The sequence below is a fragment of the Lepisosteus oculatus genome, chromosome 11 (assembly GCF_040954835.1).
Source record: "Lepisosteus oculatus isolate fLepOcu1 chromosome 11, fLepOcu1.hap2, whole genome shotgun sequence".
Taxonomy (NCBI): domain Eukaryota; kingdom Metazoa; phylum Chordata; class Actinopteri; order Semionotiformes; family Lepisosteidae; genus Lepisosteus; species Lepisosteus oculatus.
Genome location: NC_090706.1, coordinates 22,204,446 through 22,228,377, shown reverse-complemented (window position 1 = coordinate 22,228,377; position 23,932 = coordinate 22,204,446). Strand labels below are relative to the sequence as shown.

Below are 23,932 nucleotides of genomic sequence, written 5' to 3'. Positions count from 1 at the left end.
GAACAGACTAACCTTCTAATGAAAGACGGTCCACCCCCCACGGACAGGAAAAGTGCCCACAGGCACTTAAACTTAATATGGTCAGTAACAGTAAACAGTAACATGGTCAGAAGGAGGACGTACAAACGTTTCCGAAATAACCACATGTAAGACTCTGATGCTTAAAATGTTTAGGGAGAAAGTGGAACACTGGTGTGTATTTTTTCTTTAAACTACCAATACCAGCCATATACAGTCTGTAACGTAGGGATTTCTATATGTCTTTATTTAGTGGTTACATTAGTGACAAAGGCTAAACTTTTAGCTTCAGTAACGTGTACATATCTCCCCTTTTTATAAAACGACATGGTTGAAAACTGTTCCAGAGCCACTGTTGTTTCATCAGTGAAAAGTACATCATGAAATCCCTCTCCCTGTTCAATCCACTGGAAAAAAGAAAAGGAGCATAAAGCTTCTGATGGTCATAAACGATATTCATTTAGGAGCAGCATCAGAGGTATGTTTTTAACTGCACTGCATCAGAGAGAATACCATAGTGTGTGTTTTTTTTACTTCCTGGCGGAAACTGGCTTCCAGAAGAATCAGTATGGCTCAGAGATTAAATAAAACTTCACTCGCACCAAACAAATGTATATTTCTAAATATCACAACATGATCGAATTTAAGTCATTTTAATAACAATGAATAGTCACCTATGCGTTACAATATAAACATTTATATTGATTTAAATCGCGTTTAAATCACCTTTATTTAAAACCCATAAATAAAGCTAATACTGTTTAGACTTTCAATTATTTAAAACTGTATTAAAGCAGCACGATACACAATGCAACGTAAATCGCTATCTTTGTCTTCTGTGTAATAATGTTCACCTCTCTGTCCAGCAAATTTACAATAGTAATAATAATGAACTTTATTGTATATGGCGCCTTTAAAGGTGGCTCCTCAAAGCGCTTTACAGGTTAAAAACAATACTGTTAGGCTGGGAAAACGATTTTTTTTTAAGAAATACAAAATGAGATATAATGATATGTTCCGGCTTAGACATTAACGAAGAGCATAACGCGTGTACTGTATACACTGCAAGTACAACCCCCCTCTCTGCAGGACTGCTGGCTGTGACGAATTGAACCGGTTTCACGGGTATTTTCAAAGTAGGAGGCGAGATTTCCAGCGAAAGACACCTCCCCCCCCCTCAAAAAACCAGTAAGTACAGTACTTACTAGTTAAAGGCTAGGCTCCCGACTACGGCGAAAGGAACCCTTCTTTCATTAGAAGACAATGAACATATTTTAGCCCTGAATTAATTAACAGCAAACATGGTTTACATAAAAGACATTTTTCCAAGAAAGTTTAGCCTTTGTCACTAATGAAATCACTAAATAAAGACATAAATATAAAAATCTTAAGATTTTTAAAATACATGACTTTGCTAAAATTTATTTGAAAATAAAAACAATTACAACCGCCAGGGGAGAGAGAGAACAGGGGAGGGATGTTGGTTTTGCATAAGGAGCGGGGCTATGGAAATTAGGTCTGTTTGGGAATGTGTAGTTACATGCTCTGGCTGTTTGTGAATTATCGTTGTTGAGTATGGAGTGTTGAGGTATTGATTTTGTGTAATGCTTTATGTTGAAAATTGAGGTGGATTTTGTTTATGATAAACAGAATAAACTGGGATGGGAGGAAGGTTTGGTTTTGCATAAGGGGCGGGATTATGATAATTGGAGAACTTTGCGAGAGTAAAATGGTTTGATATATTTGATTTCGTATTGTGGTTGTTATCTATGTTTTTGGTTGGTATTATGTTTATATGGTTGTTTTTGTTGGTTGGTTGTTATTATGGTTATTAATAATACGATCTATAGTTGAAATCTGAGCCTAAATAAAAAGAAAAAGCAAGTGATTAGGTTTATGAGCAATCGAATTACTTATTCGTTTAAAACGCTATATAAAATAAAGTTTATTATTAATTTGCTGGACAGAGCGGTGAACATTATTATGCATAAGACAAAGATAACGATCCTGATCAGTTTAGAAATCTGTGTACGCTGTAAGGTTTTTACTTCTTAAACTTTTAAAATACACGTTTTGAATAGAAAGAAATCCTCTTCCTGGTACAGTATGTATAGCAAACCAGCACGTCTTTTTCCTCCAATCAGAGGGGTGTCAGATGGTGTCAGCCAATCACCATTCTGCATTGGGTAGCAACGGGTGACTGTTCTCAGGCCGAAGATGTAAACAGCTTAATGTTCGTGTTAAATAATTTTTTTTAAAATTCAATTAAACGGGCACAGTTAAGACATTAAATATACATATACATACTGTATACAGTACAGTTTGCATACGGTAATATGTTTATGTTACGCGATTAAAAAATAAATAAATAAAAATGAAAAGTCCAGCACCAGCTGGCTTTGAACACACAACCTGCCAGTTGGTAGTCACGCACCTAGACCAATAGGCTACAAGACAGCTCGCATGAACAGGCAGGCGAAACAGCCCTACACAGCCCTGTCGCAGCACACGGATGTAATCATACCGTTATTAAATTCTTGAGATATGCGATTCCATATTATATTCCCTTTTAATCAAATTCTAAAAGTATGCTTGTTGACTCCGGTATCACGTTAAAGACTTCGAAGCTTACAATGTTTAGGGAGAAATGGAATACTGGTGTGTATTTTTCTCTTTAAAGTACCAAGACCAGCTATATACTGTATGTTTATGTTCCAAAATTAATATCGTTTATGGCTTTCACACGCGTTACAGTATGCTCCTATTCTTTTTATGCTCAGCTACTAAGATTTCCCTTCAGTGGTAAAATTCAATATCTACAACGGGCACAGTAAAGACGTTTACAGTAAGTCTTTCTACGACAGACCAACGGACCACGAGTGCCCCTGTCGGTCAACCAATCACGTACCGCGGTATTTTGCGTCATCGCGCGTCACGATGCACGACGCCGTAGCCAATTACCTCCAGTACATGTCTGTACCGCGCACTTTGAATGGCTGCATCTGTAAGTGTTAATAAAGTGCAAGTTCATTACTACAAAGCTGTGTCGTTTAACGACCACCGATAAGAACACTAATAGAGAATATAACGAAAACTATCCATCTTGGTAATCTCACTGGACGCCCCAATTCTCACTCAATGTTCATACTCCCATTAAAATAAAAAAAAACATTTTCTGCATTGTCACCTCGCTCCAGGGGGAAGGAAAAGTGCCAGCAGTCATTTTGTCACTGACAAAGTTGATTTAAAATCATTCAAAGGGGTGTGGTGTGTTTACACAAACTCTGTTTAACAGAGCTGCTTTTAAGAGCAAGGTGAGTTTCTGCTCAATTAAATAAAGCTACAGTACAGACAGATTTTAAATTATTCTTGCAAATATGCTGTTTGTCAAGCAGTTCACGACTTCTCTCATGCAAACTAAGCAAAGATTAGGACGGTATGCTTTAGGGACTCATTATAGTATTATAGCAAATACGGTTCGCACAGGAAAATCTAACTACCGCCCCCCTTCCCAGCCCGCTGTTCCAAAGCTGTATGATTTCAAAGTACGTGTGAAATATCTTTTCGTTTTCCAGTTATTAATCCAATCTATTTTTACTCGTCCGGCTAAGTAAAAAATATAGCCAAAAGGATCGCTCTAAAGGTCAAATTCCAAGCTGAAAACACAAGACTCAAAATGTCTTATCTAACTCTTCAGTTTACAGCTCGTCCATGGTCATTCATTATTGATATTGTATCTGAATTCTTTAATAATTATTAATAATATATTCCGTATTGCATTTAAATTGGAATGTTTTTACAAGTATAAGAAGAGGCAATACACAAAGTGTAAATATAACCCTTTTCCCTCCTTTAACTTAAGAATTGCGTCAAGAAATCCTAACCACGAAGCCATCACATATAATAATTCATCCAGATACATACACTCACACCGTAGCCAACAACAAGCTATAATAGTGGACTATTTTTATATATTCTGCTATGTAAGAAACAAAGTTATTCTCTGATCGGGCTTTGAACTGGCTGGGTGCAGCTGGCTACATTACAGTGCTCTACAGTGCACTACACGGACAATGGACGTTTTTTCTTTTAAATAAACAAATGTCAAAATGTTTCCAGAATGTCCACATGTAATACTTTATGCTCATCAAAGCGATTTGCAGGTTCTGGGAGGAAGAGCTGACAGAGTTCAAACAAGTTGCAACAATTTTATTAACAGGCTGTTTTGTGTTCTTCCTAAGATTGTTGAGCACAGTGGGGAACATATGGGAATGTGATTTCACAGATGCTTTTGTTCTGTCTTGCATTGTCAGATTGTGAATCAATAAAAGCATTTAATTAAACAAATTTTTGTGATTTTAATAAAAAATAAATGAAAATAGTATGAAGATGTCTTCTCACCTCCTTATCCCCTGGGGGTAATGGGAACTCTCCATTATTAACGTAAATGCAAAGCCCCAAAATAAACACATAGTATTAAATAACATGATCTACATCAACCTTTTATGAAGTGATAGACAAAAAGGAGGGCAATGACTGTCAATGGAAAAAGAAAGTATATTCATGTCGATTTAAGTGTCCTTCTTTCAGTTGGGTATGCATGATTAGCAACACGGGGTCATTGTTATGATTTCTCTACTATTATCAAATCCCTCACCTCGTGGTAATTTTGGAAACATTTTGACATGCTCCTTTTAACTACACTGCTGTTGATATTGTAGCAATAGAAAAATGAAACGCTTGGAGTTTGTAATGTAGGGCGCTCTGAACAAGTTAAACTTTGATGCAGGACAAATAAATGTATTCCCACAAGATATACTGTAGTGGCTCTAAAACTAACTAACAACATTGCACTGTATGCATGAGCACCTCTTTGCTCAAGTTTAAAAGATACAGTACGGAAAAACAAGTATTAAGAAAAACAGGACATTTGAATGCTGGTTGCCTTATGTTAAAGAGAGAGTTAAAGATTTAAACAGACCATGCTACTGAAAATGTATTCCACCCCCTGAGCAGAACTGTCTATTTTATATAACAAACAGTGGGGTGTAACACTCCTCTATAAATTGAAGGTTGTGAAAACAGTGAGTGACAAATCACCCCTAACAAAATACAATTTTAAAATACAAGCAGTTTGAAATTATTCGTTGTTATTAATAAATCACTTAGCTTCGAACATGTTGTGACAAGAAATGTCAATATAGTGTCCATAATATTTGCTATTTTAGTTTTTCAAAGAAATGTTTATATGTTCAAGGAAAGCTCATGCTAGGAGCTCAGCTTGAACCTCCAACCTGCCACACATGAATTGTATGCCAAAGCCATTACACCAACATGCGGCTTGACAGCATTGCCTAAAACTGAAAAGGGCAGGCAAAATGTTTTCATGGGTGAATGAGTAAAACCGATGCAGACGCTTACAGCCTTATCGCATCAAAATTGGTACATTTAAAAAAATGTATGAGGCGATATACAACGTGTCTGCTCTATAACTCTTCAGTGTACAGAATAATTTCCGCAGAATTACACAACCTCGTTTCAACATAGTAAACAACAGTCACTGGCTTACTTGAAGGTGTAACACATCTTCACTGTCATGTCACTGTCACAGTTTCAACATACTGTACAGTATGTTCTCCATTACCACTAAGAACAATACAAGTTTTTTTACAAAAAACAAAATGTCAAAATGTTTCCAAAATGTCCAAAATATGTGTCCAAAATATTTTAGCTGCTTAGTTACACAACTCCATATTAATATTACTATTAAGTGGTATTAAATCAGTACAACTTTTATTTTTTTAGAGCAGTGGTTCTCAAACTTTTTGGACCAAGTACCACCCCTAATCCAACCAAAGCATCCAAGTACCACCTACAAGTCATCATCTCATAGGAACCCCAGAAATTATCAATGACCAACATGAGTGCATGTGCACACACACTCACACATACATATAATAAATATAATAATAAACTTTGTTTGATATATTAAAATATGGCTCCTCAAAGTGTTTTACAGGAAAAAAAAAACAACATAAAAATAAAAAAGCACCATTTCAGTGAGAGGGGTGAGCCTGTTTACTTGAGCAATGCAGATGTGAATTAATTTTTCGAGCCTTGATACAATTCACAACAGTCTAACAGATTTTAAATCATCAGGCATTTTCTTGACTGCTAAAGTCTCGCGGTGGATGTTACAATGCGTCCATTAATTTCTGCAGCAACCTCTCTAATTCGTGTAACTACACCGCTGTGTTGGCTTGTCATTGCTCTAGCACCATCTGTACAAACTCCGACACATTTTATCCAGTCGATGTCATTCTCTGCGATAAATTCATTCAGAAGCTGAAATACATGCTCTCCTGTAGTTCCTGTTGGTAGCAGCTTACAGAACAGAAAGTCCTCACGGGACGTACCCTCAAACTCTTATCTAACGTAAACGAGCAAATTGGCCAAATCGACTACAGACTCATCTAATTGCAGTGAAAAACATCTGCTCATCTTAACGCGCTCTGTCAGCGTACTTTTGATATAATATTTCATTTAAATAATTCTATGAATGACTGTGTCTTTCGAGGGGGCAGCAGCTTTTTCTCCACACATAATAGTGTGGGGCTTACCTGCTTTAGCAATCCGCAAGCATGCATTTTTCCACGTTTCCGTTTTTATTTCAGTGTTTATTTTAACTATTTATTTCATGCGCATGGGAGAGAACACAGAGACGCTCGTTGTATTTTTCTCAAATTAACTTAGAACAGTTCTTAAATATTTTTCTGTTATTTTTCACGCTTTCCTGTGCTCACAAGATTACCAGTGTTCGTAGCACGCATTTCTATGCATTCCTGTGTTAACAACGTTGGCATTGTTCCAAAATCACGCACATTCTCCTTTCTCCCTATTTGCTGGAGATACAGTAGCTTTTTTAAATACAATTGGTCACTTGCGTCTGTAGCACGCATTCCTATAGAGTGGTATAGAATTACAGAGTATCTCTTGTGTCCACTGAAGTATTAGCGCGCACTGTATCGTAGTATGTAGGCTGCGTAGTCGACACGTATAAAAATACAAAATATGAAAACCCGTCCCGATTTTTTCAGCGCACACAACACAGTTCCAGGGTCATTTGGCGTACCACCTGGCAGCACGCCACGTACCACTGCCGGTACACGTACCACAGTTTGAGAACCACTGTTTTAGAGTAACAGTAAGTGGTATTCTGACTACAGTACGTATTCTAAGAAAAGGATAAAACGTTATAACTTTTTATAAGCTTAATAATGTTAGAACAAGCCCGTTAAAACCAGAACCCATGTAAGTTACCAAGTTAAAGACTTTGATGCATAAAATACTTATGCATAATTAAAATAATTATGATGAAGGTGGAAGGTTGTGTACTTTTGTCCAACTGAGCAATCTTGCTTTTAGAAAATATACCGACTTTTTAATGTTTAATAATTAACATGCTGTAATATACAGTTTAAAATATTTAAAAATCTGAAGAGTATACAACCTAAATTCTTAATTGTAAAAAGATTGTCCCTCAGCAGTGACTGGGATTCGAAACCGCGTGTTTTCTGGTGAAAGCTCAAATGCTGTAGATAAGACATTAAGCTTTATTAGCTCCACTTGGCAGTTTTACAAGGTACTTCCGGATACTATTATCATATTTCAATTTGCATGCGGTATGATGCGCCACGCCCCCCGCATTTTGACGCAGCATATTCCGTGCATTTAGAATTGCTGGAGCTGTAGGCAATTCATAATAATAAAAATAATTCAAAATAATGGATTTTTTTCATTCTTTTTTTTCATTCTTTGTCCTGTCTTCGTAGCAAAATATGAGGATTTTTTTAGATATTTGTTCAACCTGTCTCAGATTTTTATCCAAGGTAATAGATAGATAGATAGGACAAGGCCTATAGGCTTTCTCAGTGTGCCAAAACATAAACTGGCTTTTTAAGAATGAAAAATGAAATGTATTTGTTGTTTTTATTTCTGCACATTTCTTTCTAGTGAGTGCACAGATTAAGACATAAGAAAACTGATGATTCAAGCTTAATGCTCAAGGGTTTAGGCCACTACTGTCTACATTTCTCCAGATACTTCACAATGATTTAGGGCAAATCCTTTCAGGTAGAAATTGCCCCAGGGTCTGAGACAACATGAGGCTAGAAATCCATCCATTTTATTCATTGAAGGAATAAAATGGATAATAATGGAATAAAAATGGAAGGACACTACATTGGCCTCCAGTCCATCCCAGACAAACACACAGACAAACAGGCACAAATTCACTCCAGGACCAGTTTTCCCAGAAGCCAATTAACCTATAAGTATGTCTTTGGACTTTGGGAAGGTGCATGTGGAAGAAACCCACAAGTGTACAGGGAAAATATACAAACACCCCAGGAATTGAACCCAGGGCCCCAGGAATGTAACACAGCAATGCTAACCACTACACCTCTGTACCACTCACATTTGTTGTATACAGTATGACTGTTTTAATTCAAAATTAATACAATATTAAAAAATTTTTTTTTTTCATTTTGTTTTCTTTAACAAAAAAATCCTATATCTTTTCCCGTTTGCTCTGTTCTTATATTTGTCAATATCAGTTTTTAACTAATTCTTTTAGTTTTCGGGTGATGTATCTTTGGACTACCATAGACGTCTCTACTGGAATCAATTCTCTTCATACTTTATATCATTTGGCTATATTCTGGTATAGTTGGTAAACTAATCAGGTTTAAAAGAAAAGATTCGTTTATACTAATTAGTAGCTAAGTAGTTGCAATTGCAATTTGAATTCAAACCATTTCAGATAAAATCCAAGACTGGGCAAAAACCAAGCAGATGTCATAGAAAAGTGCAAGAGTTTGTATACAGGTAGGAAAAACAAACTACTGTATAAATGGGAAAGAGTCAAACAGAAGTGGATAATAATGAAAAGATGTAGATGTTTATGTTCAGACATTTTTCTTGTGGCTGAAGCAATAAAAAATCATAGACTTATATTAATTGTTAGTCAACAAAGAAGTTAAGCAGTGCACATAATAATATAATATTATATAATAATACATAAAGAAAAAACCCCAGTCTACAAAGACACTAGCTCAAGCAGATACAGTATGCTGTTGGCATGAGGACTAAGGCAACAATTTACTTCCAAGATTTCTACTAGATTTCTAATGTTCTCTCCCTGCAGGTTTGCTGCTTTACATTTCAAGATGTATTTTGGTAATTGGTAAGTAAATGTTTAAGTGGTGTTTATATAATTTTAAAGTATTTACTTGGCTAAAAATGAATTTATCGTGAATTATCTTAACTAGAAGCAGCTGCAATAATGAACAAAGTATTTTTGTTGCCACATAAATAATGTGTAAAATAATTCATACATGTATAAAATTAGGAACGTGTTAGTCACCTCATAAATTCAGAGTTTAGATAAATGTATAGTGCCAAACTGCTTTGGATTTAAAATAAAACTCAAGCACAATAAGGACTTTCTGACAGGCAGACCTCAGGCTGTCAGGCTTGGAAACCACACCTCTGGCAAACTAACTCTGAACACTGGGGTCCCCCAGGGGTGTGTGCTTAGTCCATTGCTCTACTCCCTCTATACCCATGACTGTAAGACCAAACACAACATCAACTCCATCATCAAGTTTGCCGATGACACCACAGTTGTAGGTCTGATCACAGACAATGATGAGAGGGCCTACAGGGAGGAGGTCAATCTCCTAACAACGTGGTGTGATGACAACAATCTCACCCTCAACGTCAGCAAAACCAAGGAGCTGATCGTTGATTTCAGGAAACTGCAAACCGGACATGCCCCTATCCGCATCAACGTGACTGAAGTGGAAAGGGTCAGTAACTTTAAATTCCTTAGCGTCCATATCACCGAGGACCTCACATGGTCTCTCAACACCACCTGCCTGATCAAGAAAGCGCAACAGCGCCCGTACTTCCTAAGATGGTTGAAGAAGGCTAAGATATGTCCCATCTATCCAGGACATTTATGACAGACGGTGCTTGAGGAAAGCTCTAAGCATCATCAAAGACCCCACACACCCCAGCTACAGACTTTATGATCTGCTACCATCTGGAAAACGGTAACTGAGCATTCGGTCCCGGACTACCAGACTCAGAGACAGTTTTTTCCAAAACACTATCAAACTATTAAACTCCCAGCCTCTCCCACTCTCACCTCACCTCTCACCTATGATCTGAACCTCACAGTGCCTTTTTCTTTCTTTCTTACCAAAAACCCAAACATACATTGAAAATCTACCTCTACCATACATGTCAAAAGCTCACTCCCCATAATTTCTCTTTATTTCATTCTGTTGATGCATATTTTTGCAATAACCTGTTACCTTTTTGTTGATTTGCACATTGCCTGTTGCTGTTTTTGCACATTATCTGTTTTTTTTGCACACTGCCTGTTGTCTCTGTCTTTCTTTTGTTGTACAATTGTATTGTTGTTGTTGTTGTTTTCTTGTACTACTTATGTCCGAGAGCTAGCTAAATAGCATTTCGTTATACCATATACCTGTATATGAGTATAATGACAATAAACTTGAACTTGAAGTTGAACCTTGAACTTGTGTTGTATTCCAGTCAGTATTTTTTTTAATAAATAGAGAAGCAAAACACAAAAGCTCACATTCAACAAAACCAATAATTGAGAAAAATAAGATCAGTTCCACACTGCTGGGGAATCAGATGTTATGGTAGGAGGAGAGGTGCAGACGTTGCTGTATGCAGAAATAAACTTAGATTAATAATGGTTAAAACATTATTTTGAAAAATTAAGAAGCTTCCATAATTTATCAATACATTGTTATACAGTATCTCACCTTGGACAACTGATGTTTTCATTGTTTGGTAATATGATACTGAACTTACTTTGTATTTTCAAATTCATTTTGACCACTACCTTTATATTTAGCCAGGTACCCATGCACATCCTACAACTTCCTGAATGATTCATGGCGTAACACTGGGTATGACTACAGAAACTCGGGTGGCATCTCTATGTGTGACTACTACATGAATGGGAAATGGTACCGTTTCAGTGGAGCTGCAGGTGACGTCATGCCCACAGATTGTGTTCCAGAATATCATTGTGGTGCTGCTGTTCCCATATGGATGAATGGCACTCACCCAAAAGAAAGTGATGGCATCACAGAGGTGGAAGTGTGTGGTCACTGGGATGGTAAATGTTGCAATCAGAGGAGCTCAGTGAATGTAACCTTATGTCCAGGTGGATACTACTTGTACCAGCTACATAGCCCCTTTGTTTTCCATTTCGCTTTCTGCACCCGTGAGTATGTGTTTCATTTGCTATTAAATATCAAATTCTTGTCAGTCGTATGTCATAAGTATTTAACAAATACAATATTGTTCAATGACTATAAAACATGGATTCCAAGCATTATTAGAAAATAAAGGTAATAGCAGCTTTCCAAAGTAAATGTGAAATCCAGGACAATTGTATAAATTGTCTCCACTATGAAAAATAATTCCACCATACTCTTTTCTAAGATGAATCCAATGCTTTCTAAGAAGCAAAACAATTTAATACACAAAGTGATTTTTCACAAGTACAGTAGGTACCTTTTTGATGAGATAATGAGCATTGTGGAATGCTGTCTACAGTCTATACCTCCAGAAATATTACAACATGTTTGATGGGAATTAATTTCTGGTGGAAATTGCCTCTGGAGGCCTATAGTAATCTGTTTTGAGGTCCTAGTTGTAGTAATAATAATAATTGTTTGCACTTATATAGCACTTTCCCAGACACTCCACTCAAAGCGCTTTACAGGTAATGGGGACTCCCCTCCACCAGGACACCAGTCAGGACCTCTGTTTTACATCTCGGCCAAAGGATGGCACCTGTTTACAGTATAATGTCCCCGTCACTATACTGGGGCATTGGGACCCACATAGACCGCAGAGTGAGCGCCCCCCTGCGGGCCCCACTGACACCGCTTCCAGCAGCAACCTTAGTTTTTCCCAGGAGGTCTCCCATCCAGGTATTGACCAGGCTAACACCTGCTTAGCTTCAGTGGGCTGCCAGTTGTGAGTTGCAGGGTGATATGGCTGCTGGTAGTGTTATAACTAAATATTACAGCATTCACACTCCTTTCCTGAAAACCAAAAGGAGCAAAAAACATATGCTAATTTCTAACTATTTAATTACACACCCTTTTATACACCCAGTCCATTAATTCACCCACAAATGAATCCATTATTTATAATACTGTTACAAATATTGGAGTTTAAGAAAATAGAACAAATAGTGCACAGTATTCATTAAAATAAATAAGCGTGAACCCCAAATTGAACCCCAAAGAGATACCCAAACAAGATATTTGTTCTCTGACACAGCTTTGCTGAAAGAATAATAAATCAGAGGCAAACTGGAAAAATAAAAAATGTATTAAGAATTACACAAACTAAATGACACAAGTGCAACATATAAGTTACTATATTTATAATCACGTTATCTCAGAGATCTATATCCTGGCCAACAAGAAAAACCCTGACTGCTAATCCAGTACTCAAACGTGCTCCAGGTATATAATTCCTAAACAGGACCATAAGAGATATAAATATGTATCCTAAATAAAACATAATATAACCAAGAATAAATCTCTCTTCCTAAAATCTAGATGCTTCAAAGTGACGGGAATCTGTCACCCTATTTTTTAAGTTGAACACACTAACCAGGAGAGAACATTTTTATCTTGGCAAATCAGTTCTGGAAATCGGAATGAAGTATTTTTTAGAAACAAGTGCTCTATTGTTACTTTGATACACATTGTATGTACCACATTCCATACAATTGTATTTTTAGTATAATTATTAAGCATTTTTTTTTGTTTCCACAACTTCATTAAACATTTCCATGATTTTTTGTAGGCCACAACACTTGTACTCCTTCAGTTTGTGGTCCAAATGCACAGTGTGATGATGATACTGGAAGCTGCATTTGTGACCCTGGATTCAAAAGCCCTGGCACATACCCTCCAGGAAGCAATGGGATCTTCTGTGTAGGTAGGAGTGGCATAATTTTGTGTAATTTTTTTAATATGCTACTATTACTACAGTACATACTACTTACATACATTATGTCATTGGCACATGTCCCTATAAAGCATTATTCATGTGATTATAATGTTTTTTGTAACCATTATTAGGAATGGTTGAAGCCATTATGCAGCAACATTGAAATAAAGTTACCAAAAATGTTTACTCTGAACTAAAAATGGTAAAATCATCTAAATTATTCTGCTAATATTTATTTACTGAAGGTGACATATAAAAATGTGCAGACTCAAGTTATTTCTATGTTGAAAAAAAGAACTCCTAACATTTCAATTTTGGAATCTTCTTCAGGATTGTGAAACTGAAGATTAAACCCAAAAAGGCTCCATACCTTAATATGTGTGATTTTTCTACTTCTACTTCTTACAAAGGAAGCCGAGATGTAAGCACAGGTTCACAGAGGAGCCTTGGAAATCTTTGGAAAAGCTTGGTGGGAGGTTTGGCTATATTGAGAGATGATGAAGTAATAATGCAAGCTGATGGAGAATAGAGCTGTACAAATAATGCGAGGTGAAAATAGGCTGTTGTATTACAGCAGAGAGGCTGTCTTGAATACAGTAGTTGAAATAATAAAAAATTAAGACAGGGAGAGATTAGATTAATAACAGCTGTCTGAATTAGAGAGGCTAGCTGGAATAAAGCTGAAATGGCAGTGGAGAAAGCTAGGGAGCCATAGCTTTGGAGGAGACTTTGAAAAAGAAAAAGAGTAGAAAAATTGTGATCCAAAAAAAGTACTTCAGTATTGCAAAGGTCAGAACTGAGGACTTAGATCAGTGTCGGAGCACTTGATAAGCTGGTAAAAGCCTCACATAGTCTGTTTACTTGTCTGACTGAGATTCGGTGGGTCTGCATGACTAAAACATTAATGTATTTGGAGAGATGCATCCTGAGTGAGTGACTCAAGTTATGCTGGTTGCCTGGCTGGTGCTCTGCTCCCAGCCCAGGTGTAACAATCCCATTATGTCAGACACTTTATCAGTAACACACTTTAGTTAGACAGTATAACTAAAAAGAAATTTTCTTTAAAACTAATTTGCTAGCATGTCATAATACTTCACAGCTGTGTCAATAATTTTTAAAGCTGAAGACATATTCTAAGGAGTGGTGGAACATCTGAAGAGATAAGACTAAAAGGGGTGCAAGCACTCTGGGATGGAAAGACAGTGAAAAGAGAAAGGAGCTGATAATGGAATAATTTATTATTGGCTAGCAGAGCTTAATCAGCCCAGGCCAGTCTGTAATGGAAAAGAGAAAGGAAGTGGGGATGTGTGTCAATACAAGGAGAAGCCGTCTAACTGCATCTTTGGTGAAAAGAGGCTGCTGAACACAGTCAGTCAGAAAAAAAAGAGCCTTGAGAATGGGAGATACCAAATGGAAAGACTCCTGAAAAGGGAACTGAAGGGTTGAAGGACAGTCCTCAGGAGTAGCCAGGGGTACAGGTCAGCAAGCAAAAAGGCCAAAGTGCTGAACAAAGGAAGAGGCATCAGGGACCACAGCTGTGCTATTCTCCAAGGGGAGAATATTCTCCAAGAGGACAGGTCTCACAGAAAAGTGATGGGGTAGGAAACTAGTGATCCATTCGGAGTGCCCAGGGGCCGGTGATACAAGGTACAACACTTACAGTACTTGGGGGTCTCAGCTGTCAGCTCAACCTCCCAGGATTCTCGCTCCAAAGAAAAGTGCCCACATGCAAAAGGAGTCAAGATCCAGGTACTCTTTGGATGAACCAAGGGGAGACCTCTGCCAGGAATGGGTGAAAAAGGAACCCTGTCCTTAGGCCCCTCACAATAGCAGGAACCCTAGTTCAGCACAGCTGTGGGAAATCAGAGCCTGGGAACAAAAAATTCTCAGGGAGCTCAGGCTGACAGAGTTCTGCTCACCAAGCATCTGAAATACCTGGATGTCTGGCCCCCTAGGAAGAAAAGAGAAAGGGCTCCAACTGAGTTAAAAAAATTGATGCAGATGTTTATGATGAAAGTGGAATATACTACCACTACCAACTATATATTGTATATAGTATATATTTAAACTCATGAATTAATATGGTTAATGATATTTAGAAGCTTATTTTAATTTTTAGCTACAGACATTTAATTTTAGTTACATGAGGCATATTCTATATTTAGTGAGTTTAAAGGAGTATGATAACAGATAACAGCTCCCTTGACCGCCCTCACCAACCATCCACACCAGGCACTTTCCATTACAACAGAGCTCGCTGTATCACCTGCAAGTACACAGCCACCACCACACTCATTCAAGGCCCCTCAGGACAATTCCGGATCACCCAGACAGCATCTTGTACCTCCAGCAACCTTATTTACTGTATCTCTTGTAGTAAATGCCCAGCCATCTACATTGGACAAACAGGAAGGAGACTCGGAGACCGCTTCAGAGAACACGTCAGGGCTGTGAAGATTAGAGATCTCTCCAAGCCCATTGTTTCTCATTTCACCTCTGACGGCCACGACCACTCTAATCTCTCCGTCTGTGTTCTCAAAGATGGTTTTCCGAACTCATACATCAGAAAGACCACCGAAACTAAAATTATTCTCCAGCTAGGATCATACATTCTCCCTCCTCTTAACGACAGACTACTGTTCTTTTAAATTTTCTCCATTCATTGGAAGTTTCATTTCACACCTCTCTGCACCGTTTCTGACTTCAATTTGATTGGCCTCTCTTTCTGTTCTATTAGTTGTTCCTTTGATAACAGATAAGATCACTTTAATTTCTGTCGTGGGAAATTCTTCACCAGAGGAGCAGGACACAGTCTTGTGCAGATTCAGTTTTATTGAGCTCAATAAGTTCAATAATGCGCGCCGTGTCTGCCCCACATAACAGACAAACTGCAAGGGTTTCCCAGCTCTTATACAGTATACAGTCAGAGTAAAGTTTGTTTCACAATCTGAGTGTTTGTCCTGTTCTTTGATATGTAATTACTACTTGTCTTACTCTACAGTGCCTTGCGAAAGTATTCGGCCCCCTTGAACTTTTCAACCTTTTGCCACATTTCAGGCTTCAAACATAAAGATATAATTTTTTTATTTTATGTGAAGAATCACCAACAAGTGGGACACAATTGTGAAGTGGAACGAAATCTATTGGATTTTTGAAACTTTTTTAACTAATAAAAAAATGAAAAGTGGGGCGTGCAAAATTATTCGGCCCCTTTACTTTTAGTGCAGCAAACTCACTCCAGAAGTTCAGCGAGGATCTCTGAATGATCCAATGTTGTCCTAAATGACTGATGGTGATAAATAGAATCCACCTGTGTGTAATCAAGTCTCTATATAAATGCACCTGCTCTGTGATAGTCTCAAGGTTCTGTTGAAAGCGCAGAGAGCATCATGAAGACCAAGGAACACACCAGGCAGGTCCGTAATACTGTTGTGGAGAAGTTTAAAGCCGGATTTGGATACAAAAAGATTTCCCAAGCTTCAAACATCCCAAGGAGCACTGTGCAAGCGATCATCTTGAAATGGAAGGAGTATCAGACCACTGCAAATCTACCAAGACCTGGCCGTCCCTCTAAACTTTCAGTTCAGACAAGGAGAAGACTGATCAGAGATGCAGCCAAGAGGCCCATGATCACTCTGGATGAACTGCAGAGAACTACAGCTGAGGTGGGAGAGTCTGTCCATAGGACAACAATCAGTCTTACACTGCACAAATCTGGCCTTTATGGAAGAGTGGCAAGAAGAAAGCCATTTCTCAAAGATATCCATAAAAAGTCTCGTCTAAAGTTTGCCACAAGCCACCTGGGAGACACCCCAAACATGTGGAAGAAGGTGCTCTGGTCAGATGAAACCAAAATCGAACTTTTTGGCCACAATGCAAAACGATATGTTTGGCGTAAAAGCAACACAGCTCATCACCCTCAACACACCATCCCCACTGTCAAACATGGTGGTGGCAGCATCATGGTTTGGGCCTGCTTTTCTTCAGCAGGGACAGGGAAGATGGTTAAAATTGAGGGGAAGATGGATGCAGCCAAATACAGGACCATTCTGGATGAAAACCTGTTGGAGTCTGCAAAAGACCTGAAACTGGGACGGAGATTTATCTTCCAACAAGACAATGATCCCAAACATACAGCAAAATCTACAAAGGAATGGTTCACAAATAAACGTATCCAGGTGTTTGAATGGCCAAGTCAAAGTCCAGACCTGAATCCAATCGAGAATCTGTGGAAAGAGCTGAAAACTGCTGTTCACAAACGCTCTCCATCCAACCTCACTGAGCTCGAGCTGTTTTGCAAGGAGGAATGGGCAAGAATTTCAGTCTCTCGATGTGCAAAACTGATAGAGACATACCCCAAGCGACTTGCAGCTGTAATCGCAGCAAAAGGTGGCTCTACAAAGTATTAACGCAAGGGGGCCGAATAATTTTGCACGCCCCACTTTTCATTTTTTTATTAGTTAAAAAAGTTTCAAAAATCCAATAGATTTCGTTCCACTTCACAATTGTGTCCCACTTGTTGGTGATTCTTCACATAAAATAAAAAAATATATATCTTTATGTTTGAAGCCTGAAATGTGGCAAAAGGTTGAAAAGTTCAAGGGGGCCGAATACTTTCGCAAGGCACTGTAGGTTCTGTCCTTTGATATGCAGCAAACACTGGTCTGGTTTATCCCATTTGTAGGTGTTGTTCCTGTCTTTTATTATGTAGAGTTAAGCCACTGGGGCTACTTAAGCAAGTCAGCTTTATGGCATCTTAGTGTAACTTTTGTTTGAGGCTAAATTACAGGCCCAACCAACACCTCTCACAATGTGCTTAAATAGTGATACTTCGATGGTGGATAAGTGAGATATATACATGTCCCAATTCACTGGCCATATACAATTTCTTGTATTAGGAATTCCTCATACCCCAACTTGCACTTCATGAGACACACAGACAGGAAGAGAAGCTTGTGGTCAGAGCCCTTTATATGGGGCTTCTAAAGCAGCTGGGGCTATGGGCCTTGCTCAGGGGCACACAGAGTAGGATTCTTCTGCTGGCTGTGGGATATGAACCAGCAACCTTACAGCCATAGGTGCAGACCCTTAGCCACAGAGCCACCAAACAACCCCAATTAAATAAAGCTAATGTTTTCACTAACATCTAATGAGCAACCAGAACTCTGAGAGCAATGTCCTGTTTCATGTACAAGCTATTGTTACAAATGGAGGGTTGTAATTTATTTTGTAATAAGGTTACTCCCTGGAAATTAGACACAAGAAGGGCCTGGACAATGTTGAGTGGCTCTGAGAAGATTTTTCTGTAAACTGAAGAGTTATAGAGGAGGCACATTGTGTATTGCCTCTTTTTATACTTGTATACACTTTCCAATTTAAATGCAATACAGAATATATTATCAATATTGAGTGGTCATGGACAAGCTGTAAGCTGAAGAGAAGATACATTGAGTCTTGTTTTTTCAGCTTGGAATTAATCTTTAGATTGATCTTTTTGGCTATATTTTGAAATAGCCTGGGTGTATAAAAATAGTTAATTATTATAGTTTGTTGTGAATGTGATGTGCCTCTTTCAGGTTTACATCTGCATTAAGAAAATCTATATTTTTTGAGAAATGTAACTTTTAAATTTTGATTAAGAAAAATATTTCACACATGTACTGTAGTGGCTTTGAAACCATATGATATCATACTGTTTATACAATATATTTATACAGTATACAAACACACAGCCATTCATTGCCATGTACGCTGTTGGTATATCTGTGGATCTGACTTCATGGGATTCGTGTGTATGGAACGGCAGGAGGCAAGACCCCGCAACAGGGATTGTTTCGATTATACTATGAATGAGATCCAAGGTTTTGAAAACAATAAACCTTTGATGAGTTTGCACAAGAGAAAAAAGGTACCTTTTCAGAAGTCATAAACTGCACAAACTACTGTAGGTGAATCTGACAAATAGCAAAGGTTGCTTAAAGAATTTAAAACCTACCTGACTACTGTAGCTCTAGTTTAATTGAGCAGAAAGTCACCTTGCTCTAACAAGCGGCTCTGTTAGCAGAGTTTGTGTTAACACACTGCACCGCTTTGAATTGATTTTTATCATCTTTGTCTTTCTAGAGAGTGGAGATTGTCAAACTTCCTCAATTTAACATCTGATCAGTAAACTGAGAGACTAAAACCCACTATTGATAAGACATCTGCCTTTTCTCAAACTGCTCCAAAGTGCAGCATAGAATCCTCTAAACTTAAAGCTACGATGGACACCACAGTTACCCGTCATACAAACTGTGGTACCATAATACCTGTAATACAAGGGACCACTACAAACTAAAACAACCCCAAATTCAGCATGTGTGAACATAGGAACAAATATCGGCTCCACAAAACAGATCAAAGATCTTGAACAAGCCCCCAAATATGCTACTTCCCCACTATAGTTACAGCAAGGTGGGAATCTGATTTTTTAAAACATTTTTTAAACAAAATCAAAAATGAGAAACAATGACATGTCCTTGCCTACCTCAGAAATTGAATGGCATTAAAAGATATAAAATGTTTTTAGTAGTTCAAGTAGGTACAGTATACGTAGGTTGCAAATGAACAGGTACCAGGTTTATTCCATACTGAAAAGAAAAGAAAGGAAACACAACATTTTCTGTGGAGATAGTTAAACACCACTTATTATGCACGAGAAGCGGGTGATATTTCTTCTTCGTGATCAGCTTAGAATCTTTGTGACCACTGTAAGTTAAAATAAGTTTTCCAATGCAAAATGAAACATATACACAAAAAATTACATATTTCTCTCGATGGAGAGTGAAATTAAAGACCACTTCCCCCTATTGCAAGGTGATAATGCACTGGCTGGCACAAAACAATCCATCCTGTGCTGTTTCTGAGTATCCTGGAGGTGGTCTAGAGGTTCATTCATTCATGTTATTTTGCTCCTATGCTCCTATTATTTTTATGCTCAGCTACCAAAGTTTCTTCAGCTACCTTAAGTTGTAAATTTCCATATTATTATTCCATATTAAGCTGATTTAAACACGCACAGTAGATAGGTTAAATGAAGCAATCATCTCACTAACAACTAATGCAACTAATGCACAACTAATGCCACCTGTCGATTATCTTTGGCCAGCGAATCACGTCCTTCAGCAGCCTGCAACCCCAATCTTGTGTTTTGAATCATTTTGAATGGCTACATCTGTATGTACAGTATTTACAGACAATGTGTTTCAGAGGCCTAATGTTCCAATCACCCAGAAAAACCCTAAGACCTCAAATGAAACTCTTAATTAATGCCTACAGAGGCCTTATAAGAGATAAGCTACCGTCTAAATAAATGTGATACAACCTGCAGTTAAATCTCTCTCTGCATCTCGAATGCCACAAAATAAATGAGAGCCTATTTCCTTGTTCTAAAAATGCACCCTAAGCAGGAAAGATATTTCTAACTGAGGTGTCTTTTTACCCAGGAAACCCAAATTCTCTAAAAACACAGAATAAAATGTTCTCTCTAACAAGGTTCAAATACTTAGCTCCAGTCAGGTTTGGTTTGGATGATCATGAAGTAGGGGCTCTCGCCTGGCTTAGGCTTCAAGTTCCAATTCCTCTTTTCTCTCTATTGTTGTCCTCTTCTTCTCCTTCTTTCTTCCTTTTCTTGATGTCTCCTCTGTGCTCTTAATGTGATCCTGTATGTTTTTTTATTGTTTCTGTATTGTTCATTGACAATCATTAACCCACAACTTACCTACAGTAGGTACTTTACAATGGTTTTTGACCATTGTATGGATGTGGATGTGGATGTGTTCTTAATTGACATAATAGATTAAAGGTGGATAGCTGCGTCAGCATGCGTAGGCTGTAAAGGAACAAGTAATAGGTATATTCCATGCTGGAAAAAAAGAAGAAAAAAAACACAACGTTTCAACTCCACGGCCAAAACGTTGTGTTTTCTTTCTTCTTTTTTTCAGCGTGGAATAAACCTATTACTTGTTCCGTAATAGATTAAATACAATTTACTATTTCAGGTATAATAAAACTACACGTATTAATAAAGTTCTAATAATTACTTTGATTCTTTTTAGATATTAACGAGTGTGACAGTACTCCTTCAATATGTGGGCAAAACGCAAAATGTAACAACACTGCTGGAAGTTACAACTGCAGCTGTAATATTGGATACACCCCACCTCCTGGAATCACATTCACAAACAATTCATACCCGTGCCAAGGTAAAGAAAGAAGAAATATGTATATTCTTTGTATTATTTAGTATGCATTTTCTAGTTAATTAAAATATGACTAAAAGGGTCATGAGCACTTGTACATCAATTAATTAAATTAAAACACATTTAAAGGTTTTACCTGCTCATCAGCCTCATTTGGCCCTATGAGGTATTTAATGAAGATTTCTGTGCAGTCCAGAGCATCAATTATATTAGGAAATGCTGCAAGAAGGGTTGAGATTGTGGTGCAAGCTACAGAGAACAGAAGCTACTTTTATAGCAGATAGACTTATACAGTATATGAGAATATTACCAGCTATTTTATGAAGACCCTGTTTGATGTTCTTCAAAAATGTATGGCTGGGAAATAATATAAACTCTCCCGGAAACTGTTTTAATAATAATAATAATAATAATTCCTTACACTTTTTTCTGGAAACTTCACTCAAAGCGCTCAACAGGTAATGGAGACTCCCTTCCACCATGACCAATGTGCAGCATCCACCTGGATGATGTGACGTCAGCCATAGTGCGCCAGAACACTCACCACACACCCGCTATCAGTGGGGAGGATAACAGAGTGATGAAGCCAATTAATAGATAGGGGGTATTGGAGACCATTGATTGGTAAAGGCCCAGGGGGAAATTTGGCCAGGATGCTGATGTTACACCCCTACTCTTTTCAAGAAACATTCTAGGATTTTTAATGACAACTTAGAGTCAGGACCTTGGCTTTACGTCCCATCCGAAGGACAGCATCTTTTTAGTGCAAAAACCATCATTACTTCACAACACACTATCAGTTTACTGAAGGGATCTAAGTTGCCAATACAGTAAAAAACTGCACTAGTCAAAAGGAATCTCAGTCCTATTCACAGAGTTAGTTTCTGTTAATGCTGAACTATGACAAGCAGTATTAACAATATGCCGATTTGAAATATTGTAAATATGTATTATATTGCTTATATTGTTAATATAAAGAATATATGAATGTAAAAGATACCCTGTCTGCTGAAAATGGATCTTTCGAATAAAAAATATCAGATAACTATAAATGGCGATCTTTCTACAAAATTCAACTCAAAATGTCAACTGTATCCCTAAAGAAAAGTGACTTTGTTTTCTTGCATGGGATTAATTAGTCTATGAGTTGAGCTTCTATCTGCAAAATTAGGTTAAGATTAGCTTGACCTGCGCCAGAGCAGTAACTATAGTAACTCAACAACTGGGCCAGATTTACAAACAGGCTGGCATAGGCTGTAGCCTAGGGGTCCAGATTGATGAGGGGCTTGTTTTTTTTTTGTAATGGAAATGTGGGCCCTCACTGGTTCATAAAAACGTTGAATAATTTGTGAATCGATGATTGGTTAGATGCAATGGATTCGCAGTTAAAATTTATTTTGGCGAATTTTATATCACTATTGCGTCTCTCAGTTTGTCATCTCTGGTGCAAGTTTACAATGGCTAGCATCAAACTGTGTGATAGAAAATATTGTAGCGAGTTCATGTTCTTGGGCTTGTGCCCTCTCCACATGGGCTCGAGCCCAGAGTCTGGTATTGCTTAACACAGGTCTTGCCAGCTGAGCTAAAGAAGACCTTCCTTATCCCAGGCGGCCAAAATCCATTATGCACAGGGGAGTAGAGGGCGGTGGCCATCAAAGCCCTGCAATCAGCTCTTACAAACTATATGTCGGCCAAATTCGTAACAATATGATATTGGGGTGCAAAAACGAAAAGCACAGTGGTTAAAAGAGCAGCGTGGGTAGGATCTACTTAAAAAGTCCCATATTTTTCTAGTCGGCTGCATCATCATCCAGTCAGCATTAGCCAGACCCCAACCCTGAAATTAGGGCTAATGTTGCAGCCGGTGCTACAACAACCGCGGCTAATAGGGTAGCTTCAGCTAGTTCTAGCACAGACCATATCAACGCCAATCATGATGACGAGCCAGCTCGTAGATTGGCTGTGAATCTGATTTATTAATTCCATTGCTGTACTTACATTGCAGGCTATAGTAGTGTGTATGCGTGTTCCCTATATGTGCTGCATCATATTCCGTTTGAATCGGCGGTAGAAAGCTCTTACTCCGAACGCATCACTGAATTATTACAGTATTTTCTCTTGCTTTTTTCTGGTAATTGGGATGGGCCTCGGGGCCTTCGATCACCTTAATCCACCCCTGCTTAACCAGATACAATTCAATCATGCTTCATTGAAACAAAGATCCTGACTCTGTCAACATGTTTACAAAAGTTATCTAGTAAAGTGAGTAGTGTTGTTTTGTGAAATATCCCCCTTGACAAGGACCTCTTACCTTCTGTCTTCCTCTGCTCTCCTCTTCTCTTTCCTTTTGTTTTAATGCTATGTTCCAGGACTGTAGATGACACTCTTTAATGATTTACCAAGAACCTAACTAACAAAGATAAACCTTACAATCACTGTGATCAGTGAATCTCAAGACCCCTAAATCTCAGCAAACAACTCCTTACTTTGAAGAACACCATTGAGAATTGGAAATGTTTAAACTAGCCATGTGCTGACCATTGTCCCTTAGATTATGAAATTTCAATAGTCACTTTCCAATCCATAATAACCAT

At 38.0% G+C, this 23,932-nt stretch overlaps 1 protein-coding gene and 1 long non-coding RNA gene across 2 annotated transcripts in view; both read left to right on the top strand.

Moving 5' to 3' along the window:
• LOC138241876 (uncharacterized) overlaps positions 1–11,342 on the top strand; it is a 48,167-nt gene extending 36,825 nt beyond the window's left edge. Inside the window, exons 3-4 of the long non-coding RNA XR_011191151.1 lie at positions 9,224–9,262; positions 10,973–11,342. This is a non-coding gene — a long non-coding RNA (uncharacterized lncRNA). The remainder of the gene's footprint in view (positions 1–9,223; positions 9,263–10,972) is intronic.
• Positions 11,343–12,125: 783 nt separating this feature from the next.
• LOC102687557 (adhesion G protein-coupled receptor E1-like) overlaps positions 12,126–23,932 on the top strand; it is an 88,232-nt gene continuing 76,425 nt past the window's right edge. Inside the window, exons 1-3 of the mRNA XM_069195757.1 lie at positions 12,126–12,135; positions 12,952–13,086; positions 21,195–21,341. Coding sequence (XP_069051858.1) covers positions 12,126–12,135; positions 12,952–13,086; positions 21,195–21,341 — 292 coding nt within the window. The remainder of the gene's footprint in view (positions 12,136–12,951; positions 13,087–21,194; positions 21,342–23,932) is intronic.